The sequence below is a fragment of the Vigna unguiculata genome, chromosome 2, assembly GCF_037176805.1.
Source record: "Vigna unguiculata cultivar grain cowpea cultivar isolate G323 ecotype 2 chromosome 2, ASM3717680v1, whole genome shotgun sequence".
Classification (NCBI taxonomy): domain Eukaryota; kingdom Viridiplantae; phylum Streptophyta; class Magnoliopsida; order Fabales; family Fabaceae; genus Vigna; species Vigna unguiculata.
In genome coordinates, this window is record NC_140793.1 from 33,708,538 (window position 1) to 33,728,484 (window position 19,947).

At 30.8% G+C, this 19,947-nt stretch overlaps 3 protein-coding genes across 3 annotated transcripts; 1 reads left to right on the top strand and 2 right to left on the bottom strand.

Moving 5' to 3' along the window:
* The first annotated feature begins 2,397 nt into the window (after nt 1–2,397).
* Nucleotides 2,398–3,939, top strand: LOC114171258 (AT-hook motif nuclear-localized protein 23-like). The gene has a single exon (XM_028056400.2). It carries the CDS (start codon nt 2,769–2,771, stop codon nt 3,579–3,581), a length of 813 nt encoding a protein of 270 aa, XP_027912201.1. The 5' UTR covers nt 2,398–2,768; the 3' UTR covers nt 3,582–3,939.
* Nucleotides 3,940–10,066: 6,127 nt separating this feature from the next.
* LOC114174064 (uncharacterized) lies at nt 10,067–10,712 on the bottom strand. The gene has a single exon (XM_028058806.2). The coding sequence runs from the start codon at nt 10,595–10,597 to the stop codon at nt 10,205–10,207; it is 393 nt and encodes a 130-aa protein (XP_027914607.1). The 5' UTR covers nt 10,598–10,712; the 3' UTR covers nt 10,067–10,204.
* A 3,332-nt stretch (nt 10,713–14,044) lies between these two features.
* LOC114166607 (AT-hook motif nuclear-localized protein 8-like) lies at nt 14,045–18,050 on the bottom strand. Its single transcript, XM_028051361.2, has 5 exons — nt 17,418–18,050; nt 17,284–17,336; nt 17,029–17,172; nt 14,810–14,971; nt 14,045–14,671 (listed from the first exon to the last, which is right to left on the bottom strand). Exons 1-5 carry the CDS (start codon nt 17,812–17,814, stop codon nt 14,378–14,380), a joined length of 1,050 nt encoding a protein of 349 aa, XP_027907162.1. The 5' UTR covers nt 17,815–18,050; the 3' UTR covers nt 14,045–14,377.
* Between the last annotated feature and the right edge of the window lie 1,897 nt (nt 18,051–19,947).

Consider the following 19,947-nt stretch of genomic DNA (forward strand, 5'->3'; position numbering starts at 1 on the left):
TGACATTTGAATTGTGATTATAATCGTGTGCCATTTTGTTTCCTGAAAAAAAAAAAGGTAAAATATACTTTTGAGTTTAAATACTTGATGTAGTGAAATGTCAACAACGAATTCAGAGTGTTTTAACCAATGTAGGCGTTGTTGTGGTTTCAAGATTTTTTATAACCCTATTGAGTAACTCTTGCTAATTTAGAAAAACTTCACATATGTTTTTACATTACATAAAATTAACTTCCAAAGTATTAGTTAAATTATAATTTATCATAGTCAACTCTAAAATAATGTAAAAAAGTTAATGTCTTAAGGAAAGGTAAAATATATTTTAATTTTTTTTAACAAATAAATATTTGTGCTGGTGTTATCTTAGAATGCTTATAAAATTTGCTTAATATTCGAACCGGCTAAGCCAACTCTAACAAGATGTAAAAAGTTATTTTCAAAAAAGAAAAAATATAAAAAGCTTAAAAGTTTTTAAATTTTTAAATTTCTTTAGTAAATAAATATTTGTGTTATTGTATATTAGTGTCAATTTAGCTTACATTAAAGAGTCCATTTAATGTGGAACACTAATAAAGTTAGTTTAGTTAATTTTGTTGCGGCACTAACTATTTATTGTTGTATTTATATTTATTTATCATAGACTAAATCAAGACCTATATATATTTTTGGATTGGTGAGTTATTGTGACAATGAATAAGAGTAATCCAATATTTTTAATTTACAGAACTAGAGTTAAAGATGAAAAATCTTGAGTTAGAATTTATCTATTTTAATTTTATATAAATCTCTCCACACTCATCTCTTTTATCTACTCTTATCACCTTCATTCGTACACATCTTTTTCATTCAGACTCTTCTCTATGGTCTCCTACATTCATATTTATCTCTTCATTTCACTCAAATTTGTACAAGATTTTTCTTTTTTTAATTAGTTTCATTAGTATCGTTCAAACCGACACAATTAAATTAAGATTAAAAATAGATTATAGTGAGTGTTGCTGATACTAAATTAAGTAAATTAAAAAAAACATTAACAACAATTTAACCGATGTTAAATTGCTTTAATTAAAAACATCAATTTAACAATCAATGATAAATTAGCATCAGTTAAACTAATGTTATTTAGATTCTACCTTCAAAAGTCTATGTTAAAGCCATTGGGTAACTAATGTTAATTTTTACTTATTAGCATCGGTAAATGACACTAATGCTTATTTTTATTTTTATTCTATGAGATGGAAATCTTTTGCCGAACACTAGTTGTGAATATTAGATAATTATCACAAAAGCATTAGAAAACAAAGATATTAAAAATGATAAATCTTTGACAACATTATTTGTTGTTATATTTGGAATAACACTTACCCGGTTTAAAATTAAAAATGACGTATATAATATGTAAAATGTGGATGACTAAACAATTTTGAATTTTAGAGAAATGAATGTTTTATGATATATTTTGAAGTAAGATAAAATCGTCAGAAATGTTACTGCAATAATTTTCATTTTGTGTACTTTATAAAACATGCTACCATCCAAATACAAAGTTCGTAACAAATCTTATGGTTATGAAATGGAGTTAAGATAATTGAATTGGATGGATGAACAATTTAACATAAGAAGAAAAATGTAGTTATAAAACTTTAATGTGATTTTCATGTCTCCTAATTAATTCCCTTGCAACTTTTTACAAGACATTAAAATTCATTTTGATAGTGAGGTTAATCGAGTTCAGGGGCATTTCATGTGGAGTTTCTTAAACCGTCACAGTTTATGTTTGATATGGAAAGTGCAATAATTGATAAATCATGTAGTAGACAATAATATATTTTGCTTCAGCATATTTAGTACACACAACCATAAATTTTTATTAAAGTCGCATCCACGACTATGATGTTGCATGATAGTCCCTGCAGAGAAGTGGATTATTCCACCTTTGATTAATGTTTTCATTAGGTTTGTTGGTCCAAGGATTGAACATGAGGCAAAGTTGTTGTTGTTAGATGGCCGAACAAATGAAATAACACCACTGTTGTCGATGTCTAGTGCCTCTTACAATTTAGGTTCCATTTTCTGAAAAAACCAAAGGTTACACAAAATAGTTTGCCACAAAGAAAACTCCAAATTCAAGCTTCAGAACTCACACAGCAAGTTCGGGGTTGAATATTTGGGTAAGGGGTATCTATCTATCTATGTATCCAAATCTATTATTAGTTGAATAATTATTTGTAATTAAGGTTGAGTACACTAATTTATCCAATAATGAATTTAGGATCGCGTAGCACGCACGCTCCGGGGATTGGAGTGACGATCACTCGCAACCTATTCTCCCATGCCACCATCGTCCTTTCGAATAAGGAAGATTGAATTTGCCACCCAATTATTAGTATTATTTTACGTCCATTCCTTAAACTTTTTGTTGTCCAAACAAATGACTGCGTTTTAGGTCTCTGTCTCCTCTCTCTCTTCCTTCATTCTTCTTCTTCTTCCTCCTCTCTTCCTTTTCTTTCCCTGCACTTCATCCTCCTTCACTCTCTTTCTCTTCACAACACAAGCTACCTCTGTCCTCTTCTTCATTATCTTATTTCTTTACATAACACCTCTTTTCCTTAAAATAACAATAACCAAAAGCAAGTGAAAAAGAACACACGCTCCTAGTATTACTATTTATTAACATCAACACCTCAAAACAATAAACTACCATTTTTTATTTTTGTTCGTTTTCTTTCAATAAAAATTCAATACCTCTCTCTTCCTTTCATGTGTCTATGTCTATGGCTGGTTTGGATTTAGGCACGGCTTCGCGCTTCGTTCAAAGTCTCCAAAGACCAGACTTCAACCAACACCACCACCACCACGAACCCGAGGAAGACGACAAACAGTCAGACCCTTTTTCCACCGAAGATGGGGCGCAACAAGCCAGCCCCGGCGACCTGGTCGGGCGGCGGCCGAGAGGGCGGCCGCCAGGGTCGAAGAACAAGCCGAAGCCGCCGGTGATCATCACCAGGGAGAGCGCCAACACGCTCCGCGCGCACATCCTCGAGGTGGGCAGCGGCTGCGACGTGTTCGACAGCGTCGCTAGTTACGCGCGGCGGCGGCAGCGCGGGATCTGTATTTTGAGCGGCAGCGGCACCGTGACGAATGTGACCCTGCGGCAGCCGGCGGCGTCGGGGGCGGTGGTGACTCTTCACGGGAGGTTCGAAATACTGTCGCTGGCGGGATCGTTCCTTCCTCCGCCGGCGCCACCGGGAGCGACAAGTCTGAGCGTATACCTGGCCGGAGGACAGGGGCAGGTGGTGGGCGGGAGTGTGGTGGGAGAGTTGACCGCGGCGGGACCGGTGATTGTGATCGCGGCGTCGTTCACGAACGTGGCTTATGAACGTTTACCGTTAGAAGAAGAAGAGGAACAGGTTCAGATATCTGGTGGTGGCGGTGTGGGAAATAATAGTAATAATAATATTATTAACAATAACCCTTTTCCTGATCCTTCTTCGGGACTCCCTTTCTTCAGTTTGCCCATGAATGTTCAGTTCCCGGTGGATGGTTGGGCGGGAAACTCAGCTTCACGTTCACCATTTTGATCATCGCTCCAAAACGGAGTCGTTTTCGACCTTTGTTACTGTCTCTTACATCTTAATCTAATGTGAGATTAATTGATATATCATTAGATGTTGCCAATCGATGAAGATGTACGCGTTGTTGAATTCAGGTCAGCCATTTCATGTACTTCACACAAATTTATATGTTGCTGTTTTTTTCCTGCTGCCAAGGATGTGTGTTTTTCTTAGTGTAAGTCTCACTGGTTTTTCATTTTTTTCTCTGAGATCCTTCTCTTTTGTGGAGCCATGTATATGATATATGACTGATGTATAATGTCTTGAGTTGTTCCGTTGTTTTCTTCTTTTAATTAATTTGAGGGATTCAGATTTCAAACAAACATATGCACTTGTTATAGCCTCGTGTTTCAGATGACTTAATGTTTAACACGAAGCAGTAATTTCCAGCTTGTTAACCACACATTTTTCCTTTCTATTTTCATTCCATCACCAACTTCTTAGTTGCCCTCTACTTTCAATTTCATCTCTCAAACACGAGTCGTTGGTTTAACTAGTTACCATAACATTGTATATACTTAGTTAGGATTTTATGAAGATTAGGGTCTCGTTAAATATAGGAATTGACCAAGTTATAATTATCAGTGTCTTGTGAGCTTTGTTTAATACCTTAAAAATGTTAAAGCAAAGACATTTTCGGCATAGAATTTATTGATTAAAAAATTAATAATGGGTACTGGGGGCAAGAATATATAAGAGAAAGTTTTTTTTTTCTCCCTCAGTGTAGAAGAATTTCTAGCTATTTAAACATGAATTTAAACAGTTTTCTTCAACGAGTCCATACTTGTGACTACTTCTCCATGCTTGATTAAGGGTGAAATCATTCTTGAAAGTTTTACTCTGCATCGATCACTCTTAATGATAAAAGCTTAAATTTGAATTATGACGTATGTTTATCGTGGCTAGAAATCTCAAATTCATAACTATTATGCATGCATACATATCTCTGTCATTTAAATAATATCAATGTGATTTCATTTGATTAACTTATAGCTTTACAAGAACTTTCAATTATTAAACCTTAATGTTATGCAGTTCTGTTAAGCACATACATATAAATGAGCTTAAAAAATATATAAATTCATGGTGATGAAATCAAACTCTAACCAAAAAGCTTTTCATAAAGAAGTGCTTTTAACATATATATTATACCCACCACTTGATTAATTTTGGTTAATACATATTTGATTAATGATAATCTTAAATGGTTAGGAAGGGGTAGGCATATGCTATAGTTATGAAGATATTATAAACTGTGTGATTGATTGCATTCTAAGCCCTTTTTCCCGGCCGGAATCACTCATATATGAGCTCGTTTATTGAGTAGCTTGAAGGGGTTAATTACAAATCGGACCTAATTAATTATATATTTATTTATCCATATAGATCTGCAAATCATTAGTGATGGTTGGATAAGGTAGCTAGGTTTTCGGCGCTGAAGACTTAAATAATTCAAATTGATGTGTTGTGTGAATTATTTCCAGATTTTTTTTTTCATGAGGGTGGTCTCCATTGAAATCACTGGATACCATGTGGAAAAATTCGTTAGACCCAATTTGCAATTAAAGAAATTCGAGTGTTGAATGAAGAAATTTGTCTTCCACGTTGATATTTATCAAACAAATAAGATATCGCTGTTAATTAATTCTTCTTCCATTTCAAAACTCACATCATAAAATCTAAATATTAAGGACGAAGTTTTGGCTACTTGAGATTATTGATTTCAGACCCATTTTAAACCTTGTGGTTACCTAGATAGCATATATATATATATATATATATATATATATATATATATATATATATATATATATATATATATATATATATATATATATATATATATATATATATAACCACCTTAATAACACATTTAGACACATAAATCTCCAATACAATTCGAAAAGAAAAAAAAAAAAACATCTACCACCACAAAACAATTACAACCACCGATTCAAACAAAACAAATGATTTTAAAAACGTCGACAAACATCAACAACACCATTATTATTGTGAAGGAATATAATTACGAGAAAGAAACTGAGAGCTCTAATTTAAATAATATTACATTAATCCAACATAAATAAGGTATAATTATTTAAAAAAGTTATATTTTTTCATCGATTTTCTCTAAGTATGAGATAAATTATACATGTGAAAGACTGATTTTACACTTAGTGACCAAATTATGAGTCTATAAATATTCCAAATTTGAGGCTGTGGAGAGGAAGTGCGTCTGGTGTTCAAATTTTACTGCGGAATTCAACTCCATCCCGTGGAGACCACTTCCAATTAGGTTCTGAAAAATTATGAAAATTAATATTTTACCTTGTCGTTTTTAACAACTTTCCAGAAAAACATAACAATTTGCAATTCAGACATTTGACCGTGCCTCCTTATTGACTTTATGCAAAGCTATCATATGATCTGGAATTCTTAAAAGTCAAACTTTTCTTATTTTTCAGAACATGTTATTTTAATCCGCAAATAAAAGTGATATATACATAATGTGCTTGAAATTTTCCAACCCATATAAAAAGATTATCCATAGATAAGGAAAATACATAATCTTACGAATTATGAGTTAAATCCATGTCAGAACTCCATCTTATATATAATCATAAGATTTGTAAGTTATTTCAGTGGCGGCTATTCGTACTTGTATTTATATGAGAAAGTTATATTAAATCGCATAAGTATCCAGAAATAATCCAACAAAAACTAATGGCCTTATCTAAAGAGAACATATTCGAATTTTATGAAAATTTGAATTATAATACTATGATAAAGCTTAACAACGAATCCATAAATACAAAGAAGAGGTATATATACGACACCTGAAGGGTAGTTGGGAAGAAAGATTCCTGTTTCCTGTCAATTAACATAAACAAATTGGTGCAAGTGTGGTTAATTATTAAGTAAATAAAACATATAATAAGGTTTAGATAAAGGAATCAGGTTGACTAAGTCGTAAGGTGCAATATAATATTTCATCTAATGTTTCTACCCATTTGTTTCTAAGCTGTCAACTTCTTTTATATATTTCCATAAAATAATACTTTATAGCAATTCAATATTATATTACTTTTGTGTTTGAAATTTAATTATATATATAGTAATTAAACATAGCCACGTTTTGAGTATTGTTTATATAAAAATATTTAGTGTTGTGGCATAGTGGCCCTTGGATGAGGCCAAAATGATAATGATATGTCAAAGTATCGCGAAGTAGCTTTGAGAGTCTTTTAATCAAATGTGAAATTATAAAGGCTTTGAGCCTAATATTTAATTTAAGCTATGATGAATATTTATGTTCATTGCTATATATGTGTAGCAACTAGAGCTTGAAACTTCATGATATGTTATGATACTTTGGTAATGATGTTGAGTTTATTTACCTGTTTATAGTATCCACAAAAACATGGTTGTAATAAGTAGATACTGAATAATATATAATATAGTAACCCAAAGTTTTAGGAAGATCGATCTGTAAAAAAATGAAATTATTTAAAAGAAATCGTGTGATTCCTGATACTGTTGATTTGTTTATGTGATTCTTTAATAAATCGTTTGTTAGGACTTAGGATTTCATATTTTATCTTGGACCTAGTAGATAGATAGTTGTTTTAAGTGTATATATGATTAATTTTACGAGTAGTTTCATATACATTATAATAATACTGTTTAAATTTTTTATTTTATATTATTTGGCAACGTATAAACTTTAATAGAATTAGTATACATATTGGGATATTATATAAAAATGTATAACTTATTAAAATTTAAGAATTTTTTTTTCTACAAAGAAAAGAGAGTATTGTGTTAATTTTAATAAAACGATATATAAATATGATTGTTTCAAAAGACGTAAACCTGACTATTATTGTTATAAAATTTTATTTCATAAAATGTTACAAGTAAATAATAAATAAGTAAGTAATAAATTGGTTATACAAATATGAAAATTGTGTAAGCATATTTGGGTTGTAAATAATACGAATAAATGAGAAAATATTAAAAGCTGATTTTAAAAATTTTATGGCTTTTTCAGCAAAAAACGTGTTTGACTAAAACAAAAGGACTGTGAAAAGAATAAAGATATCATTTTACTTTGAAAAATTAAAGCTGTAATTTATTATAGTCAAATGTTAACAAGGATAGTTCTTTAAAATAAATACTATTTAATAAAGTATATTTGTATGTAATACTCTATATGCGTTAGCTTTTATGTTAGTGTTGGGCCTCAAGCCCTTTTCAGAAAAAAAAAACCCATAGAAGATACTTATGAACAAATCATTTATTATATAAGAAAGGAGTGGGCGTTGCTTAAAAATAAAATTATAAAAATAAATTTTTAAATACTCCATTAAAACAGACAAAATATATTGGGATTTAGATAAAGGAGTCATTTAGCCAACAAAAAACAATTACATTATGGTACCTTATAATTTTTTTTTCCGTTAAAAGGTTGTGGGTAAGAGAAAAAGGAAAGAAATGCAGTTTCTTCTTGTAATTTCTTCCTCATTCCTCATAAATTTATTTTTTTATTTATCCTTTTTTAATTATATAATTTAAAAGTTATTTTACTATAAAAGAATACCTTTGGCAGTACATAATTTCAAAGTCAATGATTTTCTAATAATACAGTTTAGAAGTTAAAAATGAACTTTAATTATATAATTTAAAAGTTAAAAATAATTTTCAGATTTTGTAATGAAATATATTTTATTTCTCAAAAAATAAATTTCATTAACAATATATAAATAAATACCCTTTTTTATATCAACATTTCAATATTTCAGTTTTACCCTTCATTATTATTTTAAAAATTATTTTATAAATAGTTTATCTTTAACCGTTATTCTCAAAATATTTTTTATTTTTAACCGTTATTTTAAAAACTTCTTTTATATACATATTTTATTTTTTTAACTTTATATTTAACAACTATTTTAAAAATTAATTTTTTATTTTTTATTTATCTTAACTCAATTTTTTATGAAAATAAAAAAAAAAATCAAATACACAGGTGGTGCTATCACATATGTATTTTCGCTAGTATTATATAATCTAAATCATTTTTAAGTTTTCAAATTATATAATCTAAAACAATTTTTTAAGGAAAAAGTAGCTTTTAATTAAAAATAATATCCAAATTTCAGAAAGGACAAAATAGGAAAATGCTTATAGGAATGCTGAAAGAAAGTTAAGGATTTTTTAAGGGAAAAAATAGCTTTTAATTAAAAATAATATCCAAATTTCAGAAAGGACAAATTAGGAAAATACTTATAGGAATGCTGAAAGAAAGTTATGGACGTGCAGAAAGCAACTGACCAACCTGAAGAGTCCAGTGACCCAACTTTCAAGTAATATTTGACCAACCTGATCCATACTCCGGTGGACCAACAGCGAAGCCCTTTTTTTATTTCACATGGATCATATCAAATTTTATCGTAGATCATATTAAAAATGAACTAAAGTGTTATAAAATGGGACTATATCTTGTCCACCTTACTTTCAGGATTCTTTCTTTCTGCACCACTATAGTTTATTTCAGTAACTTCGTGGAATACGGATAGAATTCAACATGTCTACGATAAAAGTTATATATTATATTTTTTTATTGAGAATTTGAGGAATGCTGAGAAGCACATTCCTTTTCTATATACTCTCTTATTAGTTTAATTTTTTTTTGAAATCACAAAAAAAAATGTGAAGCATACATCTTATTTAATTATTCTCTCACATATAAATTATTTAAAAAATCATTCAAAAGTGTGTATAGAAAGTAGACTCCTTTTCTTTCCTTTTTTAATGGTAGCTATGTAAAAAACCACCGCAACATCACAAAAAAAAAATATATAATAATAATAAATTGTAGCGTTTGTAGGAAAAAGTAAAAGATAGAAAAACACAGGTTCTTTTGAAGGCAAGTAGAAGCCAGTTGATTGCTATTGACTTCTGACCAACATTTTTAGATGCTTTTCGAGTGTCTCTGAACACGACAAAAACATTAGCTACTATGATGCATTTGCAGACACCAGTTGAAACATCTTTCGGCAGAGAAATTGTAATAATGAAGGTTTTGTTTTTCTTTCTTATAGGTCGTAAATTCAGAGAAAATGCACCTTTCATCAGAGATGTAACATGAGTGCAGAACACATGTAATAATCACGTAAACAAAAAACAGCATCCTAATCCGTTGCTTGTTTGCATTTGAGAAAAAAAAGCCTTCGAAAGTCAGCAATTAAAATCGAAATTAATTAATAAATACATTAATTAGGCTTAAATTAAACATCTAAGCAAGTTCAGGATGTTGTCGACAGACACACCTCAACCAACAAAGATCAGAAGCCAAGAAACTTAAAAGAAAATCTTCTGTAAAAGGAATTTCTTTTGTCTCAATCAACACAAAATAACAAGGTGGGGTGTGGAACAATTAACCATGGATCGCGTATCAACCACATAGTATGCATTAGAAACTGTATTTTTCCCGTATCTGAAATTTACAAACATAGTATAGTAGCTGTGGTGCGATGAAAGATAAAGGCAGTGTGTGATTAAGATGATGAGTGATTGATTACAGAGATTCAGAGATCGTGAGTATAGAAGTCAATAATCTCCTTCAGATTGAGCTGGAACAACGAAGAAGCATCATTGTGCATGAGCCACAACATGTGCTCGAACAAAATGTCATCCACATCGACAAAGATTACTCTTCTTTGAGAAGACGTGAAATGGAAGTGCTTCTTCTCCGCCGCAGGGTCCTTCTTCATGGATATATCCATCAAAACGCGAAAGGGGCTCTCTTGCAATATGAAAGGCTCCACCATAAACACCCTCTTCTCTTTTCCGACCACCACCGTCACGCTCTTCTCCGATTCTTCCTCCAACAACCCCTCTTTAGGAAGCGCCATGTAACGCAAACGAGAACCAGTGGAACGACGCCGGATCAATGAAACCGGCATCACCAAACAATCCATGGATGCAGCAGAAGCAAGGTACGATGTTCCAGCTGAAAAAGAAAAGAAGAAGAAGAAGAAGACGACGAAGAAAGTGGATGATATCTCTTGTGACTCTAGAACCTGCCAACGAGTTTATATAATAAATATATTAATAATAATAATAATTACATCACGTTATATATTAAATAATAGGTTTGGGATTTTAATAACTATTATTAAATTAATATTTAGGTGACCAGAGAGAAAAGAAAGGGTTACTTTGGATGTATACTTTGGGTGATGACTTCTGCAAATGGGAAATAGCCGTTGGAGAAAGGATCCCTTGGACTGCAAGAGGACACGGCTACCCTAGGCTCGTCAGCAAGCGCGTGGGCGCGTTAACATTTAATTTAATTTTACTAAGAATTTCACTTCCGCTTATAAGACCTATTTTACTTTTAATATAATGAAAACAAAAAAAAAAAGTATTTTACTCATATTAAAAATAAAATATGTTAATATCTTTATTAATTTATTTAAAATTTACTAGTATTTGAATAAATCAAATTTTCTTGACGCGTGGGTGAAGTTTGGATTGCCGACTTTGGTGAACAAGACATGACATTGGATTAAACATCTGAAGTGAGATGTTAGCATCGGTAGTAGGCGGCTTTTCTTTTGCACTGTGACGTGTGTTATTTATGAGAAATAATATTCATTTTCTTTTACTATTATTTAATCCAAAGTAATAAAAAGTTAATTGGAGCTCTTTATCATATAATCTCACACAACTCTTAATCATAACGTAATTAGTCTCACTGATGTATGAATAAATCTAATTCTCTGCGCACAGAATAATTAAGTGATTATTAGACACATTTATTGTAACAATTAATTGACAAGTTATGTATTTAGAACCGAAACAAAAATGCAGGGTAGGCTAATCAATGGTGTTATGGTTAAAGGTATGAGTAATATTAATATTACCATACTATACTAGATTTGAAGTTACAAAACATAATGTGCTTTTTTTGTTACATGATAGTGTTCTAGTTATTAACTAATGGATGAACACGAATATTTGAAGTGATTTTAGTTGGAACAGTTATGAAATTAGGTAAACGCGTTTTAGAGTGCAGTTACATTTAGGTTGTCGGTGCTAAAAATTTGGAAATGTCAAATTCCGCGTATTAACGTGCACAAATGCCTGCTCAATGGGTATGTTTTGTTTGAATTTTGACCCGTTTACATTGGAATAATGCTCTCTTTACTTTTACTTTTATTAAAACAAAAATAAAATAATAGTTTTAAGAATTTTAAATTATTGAATACCTTCTTTTGGGATTCTTAAACTAAAATGCTTGTTATGAGTTTTACTAAAATGATAATCCATGATTATTAAAATTAAAAATGGAGAATTGTGTTTTAACTTTTTTTTTTAATCTCTTGGTGTGTTTTTTATTAGTTTTTTATATTAGCTTATTAGAGTAATTTTTTGGGCTAAATAGTAGTTTCATTATTTATATATTTCCTTTATAGTATATTAAGAAAAAACATACAACTTTAGTACAGAATTTTAGTTTGATTACTTCTGTTTTAATTTCTCAACGATAAAATTGAATATGTTTGATGTTTAATAATTTTTTTGTCATGCTTATTTATTAGAAAAATTAATCTAGAGAGAAAATTTACCTTTTACTTTTTAATTTACAAATTTAAAATTCTCCGTAACTCTTTTAAAATTAATTACATATTAATGTTAATTTTTTTTTTAATAAACACACATAGATACTAAGTTCTTTTTTATTATATTAAAAATAAAACATAATAAGTATTTACTATTCTACATAGGTTATTTATCTATTTTATATATTCCTTCTCTACAAAGAGATGCCTATTTATTAATATTTTCTCTTTGTTTTCTATATTATCAATCCTTGATGTATTCTTAGAAGATACGATTATTCCATAACGTGACATATTATCTGTATAATAGAATCATCATCATCCTTCAAAAAAAAAATGTAACCGTAAATATTTTATTATTTATCTCTCAACTTATAGATTATATACGATAACAAAATTTAAATATCTTATTATCTAATATTTTGTTAATAACAAAATTAATTTGACTACATTTTTATCGGAATCTCACATGCAATTTTAAGTGGTGGGTGAATAAACTTCATAAACATATAAAAAAAAGTTAAATTATTATTTTGTTTTCGGAGAAGTTAGTTTTCAATAAATAATGATTCTAAAAGTTTAAGTTTGAAATAGTATCTCCTATATAATTGTATCTCTCATTATTAATTATTAATAAGATATAGATGATGATTGAATTTTGTCATACCAAACATTCTTAACTTAAATGATTATTAAAAATTAAAGTTAAACTTTAATTTCTCCTCTTTATTATGAGAACATTATTATTAGATTGGTTATATTAAACATTATATAACTAACTTTATTTATATTTGTAAAACTATATAATACTCATATCTCAAATGATATAAGATGATAAATAGTGTTTGTTTTACCCAAAAAATTTTCAAGGGATTCTAACCATAATATTTATAATTAATTCAATTATCATCTATTTATATATATGGCAAAAATTAAAGTTAGTTGTTTCTTCGTTGGTAGGACTTGTATTATACGCTATTGGGTGTCAACATTCACATAGTTTGACTTATTATGAGTTTGTCTCATGTCACAATTTGTCTAATAATGGTTCAAACAAAATGAAAATATTGGAGTCTTCATAAACTATTGATCCACATATAAGTAAATTTATTTCCTATAAAGGTACACAATCTCTCAGTATTAGTTATAACGAAAGCAATCACGATGGAGGTACTTATTAGAAAAAAGACAATAATTAAAAAATAAAAAGGAAAGAGCTTCTCGGATAAAGAGGGCAGAACTCATACCAGGCTCTCTCTTTCTTCTTCCATCTTCCTAAGTCTTAGTGGCACCCCCATAATTTAAAGAACTATAAAATTACTCCAATGAAGGGTACCAATGTCATAAGTTTTGAATAATTATCCCAATTTTTCTTTTCAATTTATAATACTTCATCCAGAATTTATTTTTATTCCTAAAGAGTTCATGCAGAATAGTTTGAGATGCAGTGATGCAATCATATTCATAGACAGCATCAACACACGAGACGTAGTCATTCAATTAGTAAAACATACAACAAAACACACAAACTCTTCCAGAACACTATTTAAAAATCCAGACCAACTGTTTCAAACAAGAAAAAAAAAAATCAGATGAAGTCTTTCGAAATAAAAAAAATCCAGATCATCTCCATCCAAAATCTACGACAAAAATGCACTTTTTCCCAAAAGTCTAACATAGAGTTGTCGATCTTACAATTATAAATTGTATTATACAGACCACAATTTTTCTCTCCAGATCATCCCATCCCATCCCAAAGGTTGATTTAACCCTTCCAAAAAGGTCTAATTCAAAAACTAACACGCAAAAGAGAAGGACACTGGTCTTTTTTAAAATTATAGGGGTGCAAGAAAAACAGCCCGCATATAGTATATCTAGTGAACGCACAGATCCAACCCTGTAACAAGCTCAAATAATTAAAAGCTATCATTGCTAACATTTTCAAATATGATAAAATTCCTAGTGAACATAAAAATGAAGATAAATAGATTTAGACCTTAAGATAGACTCTCCTAAAACCAGTCCCAAAACCAATAATGCATGTTAGATTTTGGAATTTGACCTCTAGCCACTACCAGGAAGAATCATTATGCCAATGCCCTGCTTCTGCAGTGTTGAAACTAAAAAGCATCATCACTGCTGAGTATGGCCAGCCCATAGATGATGGTACATCTGCAGATTATGATGAATAGGCTGACTAGCATTGTTAGAGAGTCCCGGGCCTCCCAGGCCTCCCGGGCCCTTAATAAAATTATTATTTTCATTATCCTCAGATGACTCGGTTGAAGGCCCCTGAGAAGTAGGAGTGGTTGGAGTCGTAGGAGCACCAAAAGTTAACAATTGCGATGATGGCGTCGTAGAACGTCCAGATTTTACGTTATTTGAGCTAGACTTTTTTCCATCTGCAATAAAGCTACCCACAACGACCTGTTGTTGACATGCATCGAAGTTAGATCAACCCTTTTGCAGAAAAAAAATCCAATAGCCATTAACTTATATACACAACGTTTTTTATAAAAGCAGAAGAAAAATTCCAACATATTTTCCACCCTTTGAGAGAGATACCTGCACTGCCGAAGCTGCAGTAAGAGCTCCAGAAACTTCGCCACCCAATACTCGTCCATCAGGACCTGCTAAACTCACATTTAAGGAACGCATTCCGTTATGACCATTGTTATTTTCAGATTGTTCAGTAAATCCGGAAAGGGATATGATCTCAAATTCACCCTGTAATGTAAAAGACATGTGAATTAAACTTTAATTACAAACGTCTAATATCAGAGTAAACATAATGACACAACCGACCGTGTAAAAATAATGACATTGTGACAATGAAATTATGTAAAATTAAGGAGAACTAAAGATGCAGATAAATTTGGTTCATTCCCAGAAAAATAAAAACATTACCTGTTTGAACCCCATTACTAAATTAAATCACTACATAGTATACCTTTACTAATAGGGACAGTGCATGGAAGATGGGAAGAAGCCTCAAATAAAAGCAGATAAAAGAAACTGTAGGTTTAACAGACGGCATTAACACATAAATCACAAATTTGAACATTGTATTTGGAGAAGGTACAACTAGGACTAGTAATAAGATACACCCTTCACAAAAAGGGAAACCCTGGATTCTATAGGAACACATTTAGCTAATAAATTAGTGCACAAGATTATTACATCACATGCAACAACTTCATATATTCATGTTTTGGATAACATCAAGATAATTAAAGAGATATTTTACTAAGGGTGTGGTCCAAATAAAAAAGGGAAAAAGTAATGTTGCATATCAAATCAGAAAAAATACTGTATTAAAATTATAAAATACAAAAAGATAGCTCTAAACATTCTTTTCATTTCATAGGAAAGACAAGCAGTCTGAAAACTTTTGTACATAGTTAATATAAGTTATATAAACTGAGCTGATAAATTATTCACATTGCCATTTTTAACATGGTAATTATGTTACACAGTTTTACGTAAATGTTCAATCAATTAAAGATATGATGCGTCAAAGCTTTCTTAGCTTAAAGTTTGTAAGCTAATGCAAAATGTCAGCTCAGTTTCTGCGTCTCAAAGAAGAAATTGGTTTGAGGAAGATCAATAACACCTACAATAACTTATGGAACATCTAAATATAAATAAATACTAATTCTTATAACCAACAGATCAAGACTGAAGACCTGACTCTAGAAATGTACTTAACCCATCTTCACCATCCCCAAATTAATCCAATTTCAACTGTTACCTTGACAATACATATTAGACTAGATAAAACCTATATTTACTAGCACCAAACTCCACATCGAAAATTCCCAGCTGATTTCCATGATTGCAGCTTCTAGTAATCAGACGGCATAAATAGCTATATATTTCATGTACTTTCAATGCCTATAAGATTATATTATTCTACACGATGCATACAGATAAAATGTAACTCATTTGTCTTGCTTATTAAACTTCTGTCTTTACAATGCATTCAATACAGATATAAGTCAACAATACAGCAGATGAATCATTTGGTTAACAGATTCAACATTAAAAGCAGAACCCCCAGAGAGCCATAGCATGCTATTAAACCATTGAGTACCACCCAAAACAATAGAAATATAATTTCCATGGAACATTTTTTCTGAACAAATGAAGTATTTTAAAACGAAAAGGAAACATTGCAGAATTTACTCGTTTCACAAATCAGATAGATTCCAATTGTGTAATTTATAACTTTACATCTGTTCATTCACGCAGTTGAATCAGAATTGTGTGGAAGAATTTAAGTGAACTTAACTGAGTAAGAACAATTCGGTTGATATTTCTTTCCATAACAATTCTTAAACCGTAGTAGTTCAACTGACAGATTCAAAATTGTTCTATCCCAAAAAATATCACATGAAATTAAATTAGAGATACGAGAAATAAAAAGAAACCCCGGGTGAATGTTTCTGATAGATTTTATGTTTAAAACCTAAATAAACTCTGTCTTCAAAAATTAAAAAATGTAATTAAGCACATGGACAGGAAGATAATAGGTGAGGGTGTTTCTTCAAATTCTACGGTTAACATGCACACAAGCACACCAAACAGACATTTACATATATAGTACTTCAGATCATTGCCAATCAATATAGAATAACAAAAAAGGTTGACATGGTTTTGGGGCTCACTGAAACTGCACCACCACAACAATAATTATGGCCTCATTGGTCAGAACTTCCAAAATCAACATAATTTAAAACCTTGACAGTTGAGGAGGGTTGTTTAAAGGATGTTAAGAAGATTACCTCATAGGATACGTCAGGACAAGCCAGAGAAGAGGCGGAAGGCGGTTGTCGAATGGTTACATTCCGAATAGGACCGACGGCGGAGAGGATGCAAACTGTCCGTGGCCCTTGTTCACAGAAAGCCATAATCTTTGCAGCAATGTCCTACAAAACAAAAGACATTAAACAAATAAACAAATATACAACAGCGAGAATAATTTACAACAAAACCAAACATTATGATTGTGATGAGTGAACGAGGGATCGTAGTTCTACCTCGCCAGCTTCAGCTGATATTACATGCGGAGTAAAGCCAGTTCCAGTGATTCCTGAGAAAAAAACAAGACAGGATCAAACCACGTAAAAAGCAAAGGTAGCGAGAAAAGCGAAGAAGATAGAGAGATAGATACCAAGTGCGTCCATTTGTTTTTTGCCGGAACCAGGGGGACGTCCGCGGTGTTTCTTGGCGGGAGATTCGGCGGAGGAAGCGGCGGGATGATTAGGAACCAGGCCCAGGGCAATGTTGCCCCCGTCGGAGGAATATTTCCTGGGCCGGCCCCTTTTCTTCTTCGAGGACTCCGAGGAACCCATTCCGAGCGCGCACTGCTTCAGCGCAGCCTCGTGGTGGTTGTCGTTGAGAGGCTCGGGAGGAGGTGGTGGTGGGGGAGGAGGGTTGTGGTGGGGGATGTGGTTGTTGCTGATGAAAGGAAATCGGGCGGTGGCGGGGGCCAACATGGAAGGGTAGGAGGTGGGTCCCATCATCATGTTTGGCAATTGTGGTTGGTGGTGCGGTTCCCGAGAATCCATGACTGGTGAACGGAGAAGAGAATAGAAAAGCAAAATGCGGATCGCAGAGCGGTGGTGGGAGCGAATGCGTGGGGGAAACAGGGATTTGATTTGATCGAAAAAGAAGACGGTGATTGGCGAAGAAGATGCGTGGGAGTGCAGGAAGGAGAAGAAGAAGGAGAAGAAGACGAAGAAAGAAAACGAAAGGGGAGAAGAATATATATATAAGGAAGAGAATAAGAGGGGTAGAGAGGGAACACCCGAAGCGGGCTTTGGGCTGATAGTATTAATTTAGGGTTTTACTTTTAGATTTGGTTTTTATTCCCTCCCTTTTCTCAATTTATTATTCTTACTTTCCTCACACTTTCACAAGATTTCCATTTGGATATGATCTGATAGTTACCCATTTGCCGCTTCCTGTCAACTTCATCCTTCGCTTTCCATCCTCCTCCAATTACCCCTAACATCCATTTTTTCACTTTTTTTCATTTTTTTATTATTTTTAAATTCATAATTATAATATATTATCATACTCATACTCATCTTCATTTTTATTTAATTAATCATGTTCATAAATGTTACTAATTACATCACAGACAATGCATTGAACACAAGTTCATGATGAAAAATTACTCCATATACTTGGGGCATATTATGTGTTAATACTTGTGTATGACTATGCATGGATTATTATCGTACCCATCTCGTTACTTTCTCAAGTTTTAGTTTCAGGATATTCTTTATATTTATGTTTCATCTTTTATCTTTTTATGCTACAATAAACAATATATTAAAGAATCTGTAAAAAATTACAAAGTGCATACTTACTTTATATATATATAATAAATCTCATGTTGAAACATTATTATGATTAAAGTAATCAGAATTGTAGATAATAAATATAACAAACCCGTATTTATAATTTATATTTAAACTAGTTGTTTTAATCTATGTTGTATCTAGGTAATTATAAATAAATGGTGAAAGCACGCGGTTCTCATCATACTAAATATATAGATGATAAACATCAATACAATCTTTAATGTTGTGGATGAATATTCTTTTATATACATATATAAACTTATTATACCTGACACATTAGTATAGCATTCAATGCTAGTAATTATTTATATAAATATATAAAAAATATATATATTTTTATATAGTAACTGTAGAAGACCGAGTCATGGATGAACTACCAGTCACTACGATCACAAACTACTTTGGGAAAAGAGAATTTGAAAGAATAAATTTGATTAAATATAGCATTGGAGTTTTATTTAACAAACTATTATTCTAATTGTCAGCCGTTTTTTAATTTTATCCATAATGCGTTGAAAGTCGGTTATGGTAACACTGGTTCAGAGATATATATCCCATATATCTGTGAAGTTTAAATAATGGTTAATACCACCCAGTATCATTTACTAAACTGGGCGATTTTTTAAAGATGGATTTTTGAAAATATAAGAAAATAGATAAATTGTGTTTACAAAAGACACTATAAACTAATAGTATCTTTTAAACACAACTTTATACAATTAGAAAATGAAATTGTACTTTCAAATTATGATTTTAAACTTTTTATATCATTATAAATAATTTCTTTATTTTCTTTTTCTGTTTCCGTTGTTTTCTTTTATAGTTGGAAGTAATGCATGCGAATTAACATTTTTTTTACGGTTTTTAAAAGATTTATATATCTAAATTAGTTTTTCATAATTTGATTAATTGATTTTAAAAAAATTTAAAACTTTGTACATTTTCGTATAATCATATATTTTTAAATTTTAAGATATTTATTTTAATAAGTTTTTGGTACTCTTCTATATCTTAAATTATTTATTTTTTGAATAATTTGATTAAAGATATTTTCAAATTTTTACAACTTCAATTTTTTATATTGTGAATTTATTTATTAATAAATTATAATTTAAATATTAAAATATTACCATGTTTTAAAATATAATATATATATATATATATGTATATATAAATAACAATGACAAAATAAAAATCATGTATAAAATTCAATAATAAAATTATTAAAAATTTTAAAAAATATCTATATAGAGAGTTAAGAAAACAGAAAACGTTAAATAGTAAACAAATATAATTTTTTGTTTTAATTTATTAATCAAATTATTAAAAAAA

Bases quoted from the DNA above. Each gene is read 5' to 3' on its own strand.
- LOC114171258 (XM_028056400.2), top strand. From the start codon at position 2,769: ATGTCTATGGCTGGTTTGGATTTAGGCACGGCTTCGCGCTTCGTTCAA.
- LOC114174064 (XM_028058806.2), bottom strand. From the start codon at position 10,597: ATGGATTGTTTGGTGATGCCGGTTTCATTGATCCGGCGTCGTTCCACT.
- LOC114166607 (XM_028051361.2), bottom strand. From the start codon at position 17,814: ATGGATTCTCGGGAACCGCACCACCAACCACAATTGCCAAACATGATG. The intron at 17,337-17,417 runs GTATCTATCTCT...TTTTTTTCTCAG, and splicing joins AAAACAAATGGACGCACTTG to GAATCACTGGAACTGGCTTT. The intron at 17,173-17,283 runs GTAGAACTACGA...TTTGTTTTGTAG, and splicing joins TATCAGCTGAAGCTGGCGAG to GACATTGCTGCAAAGATTAT.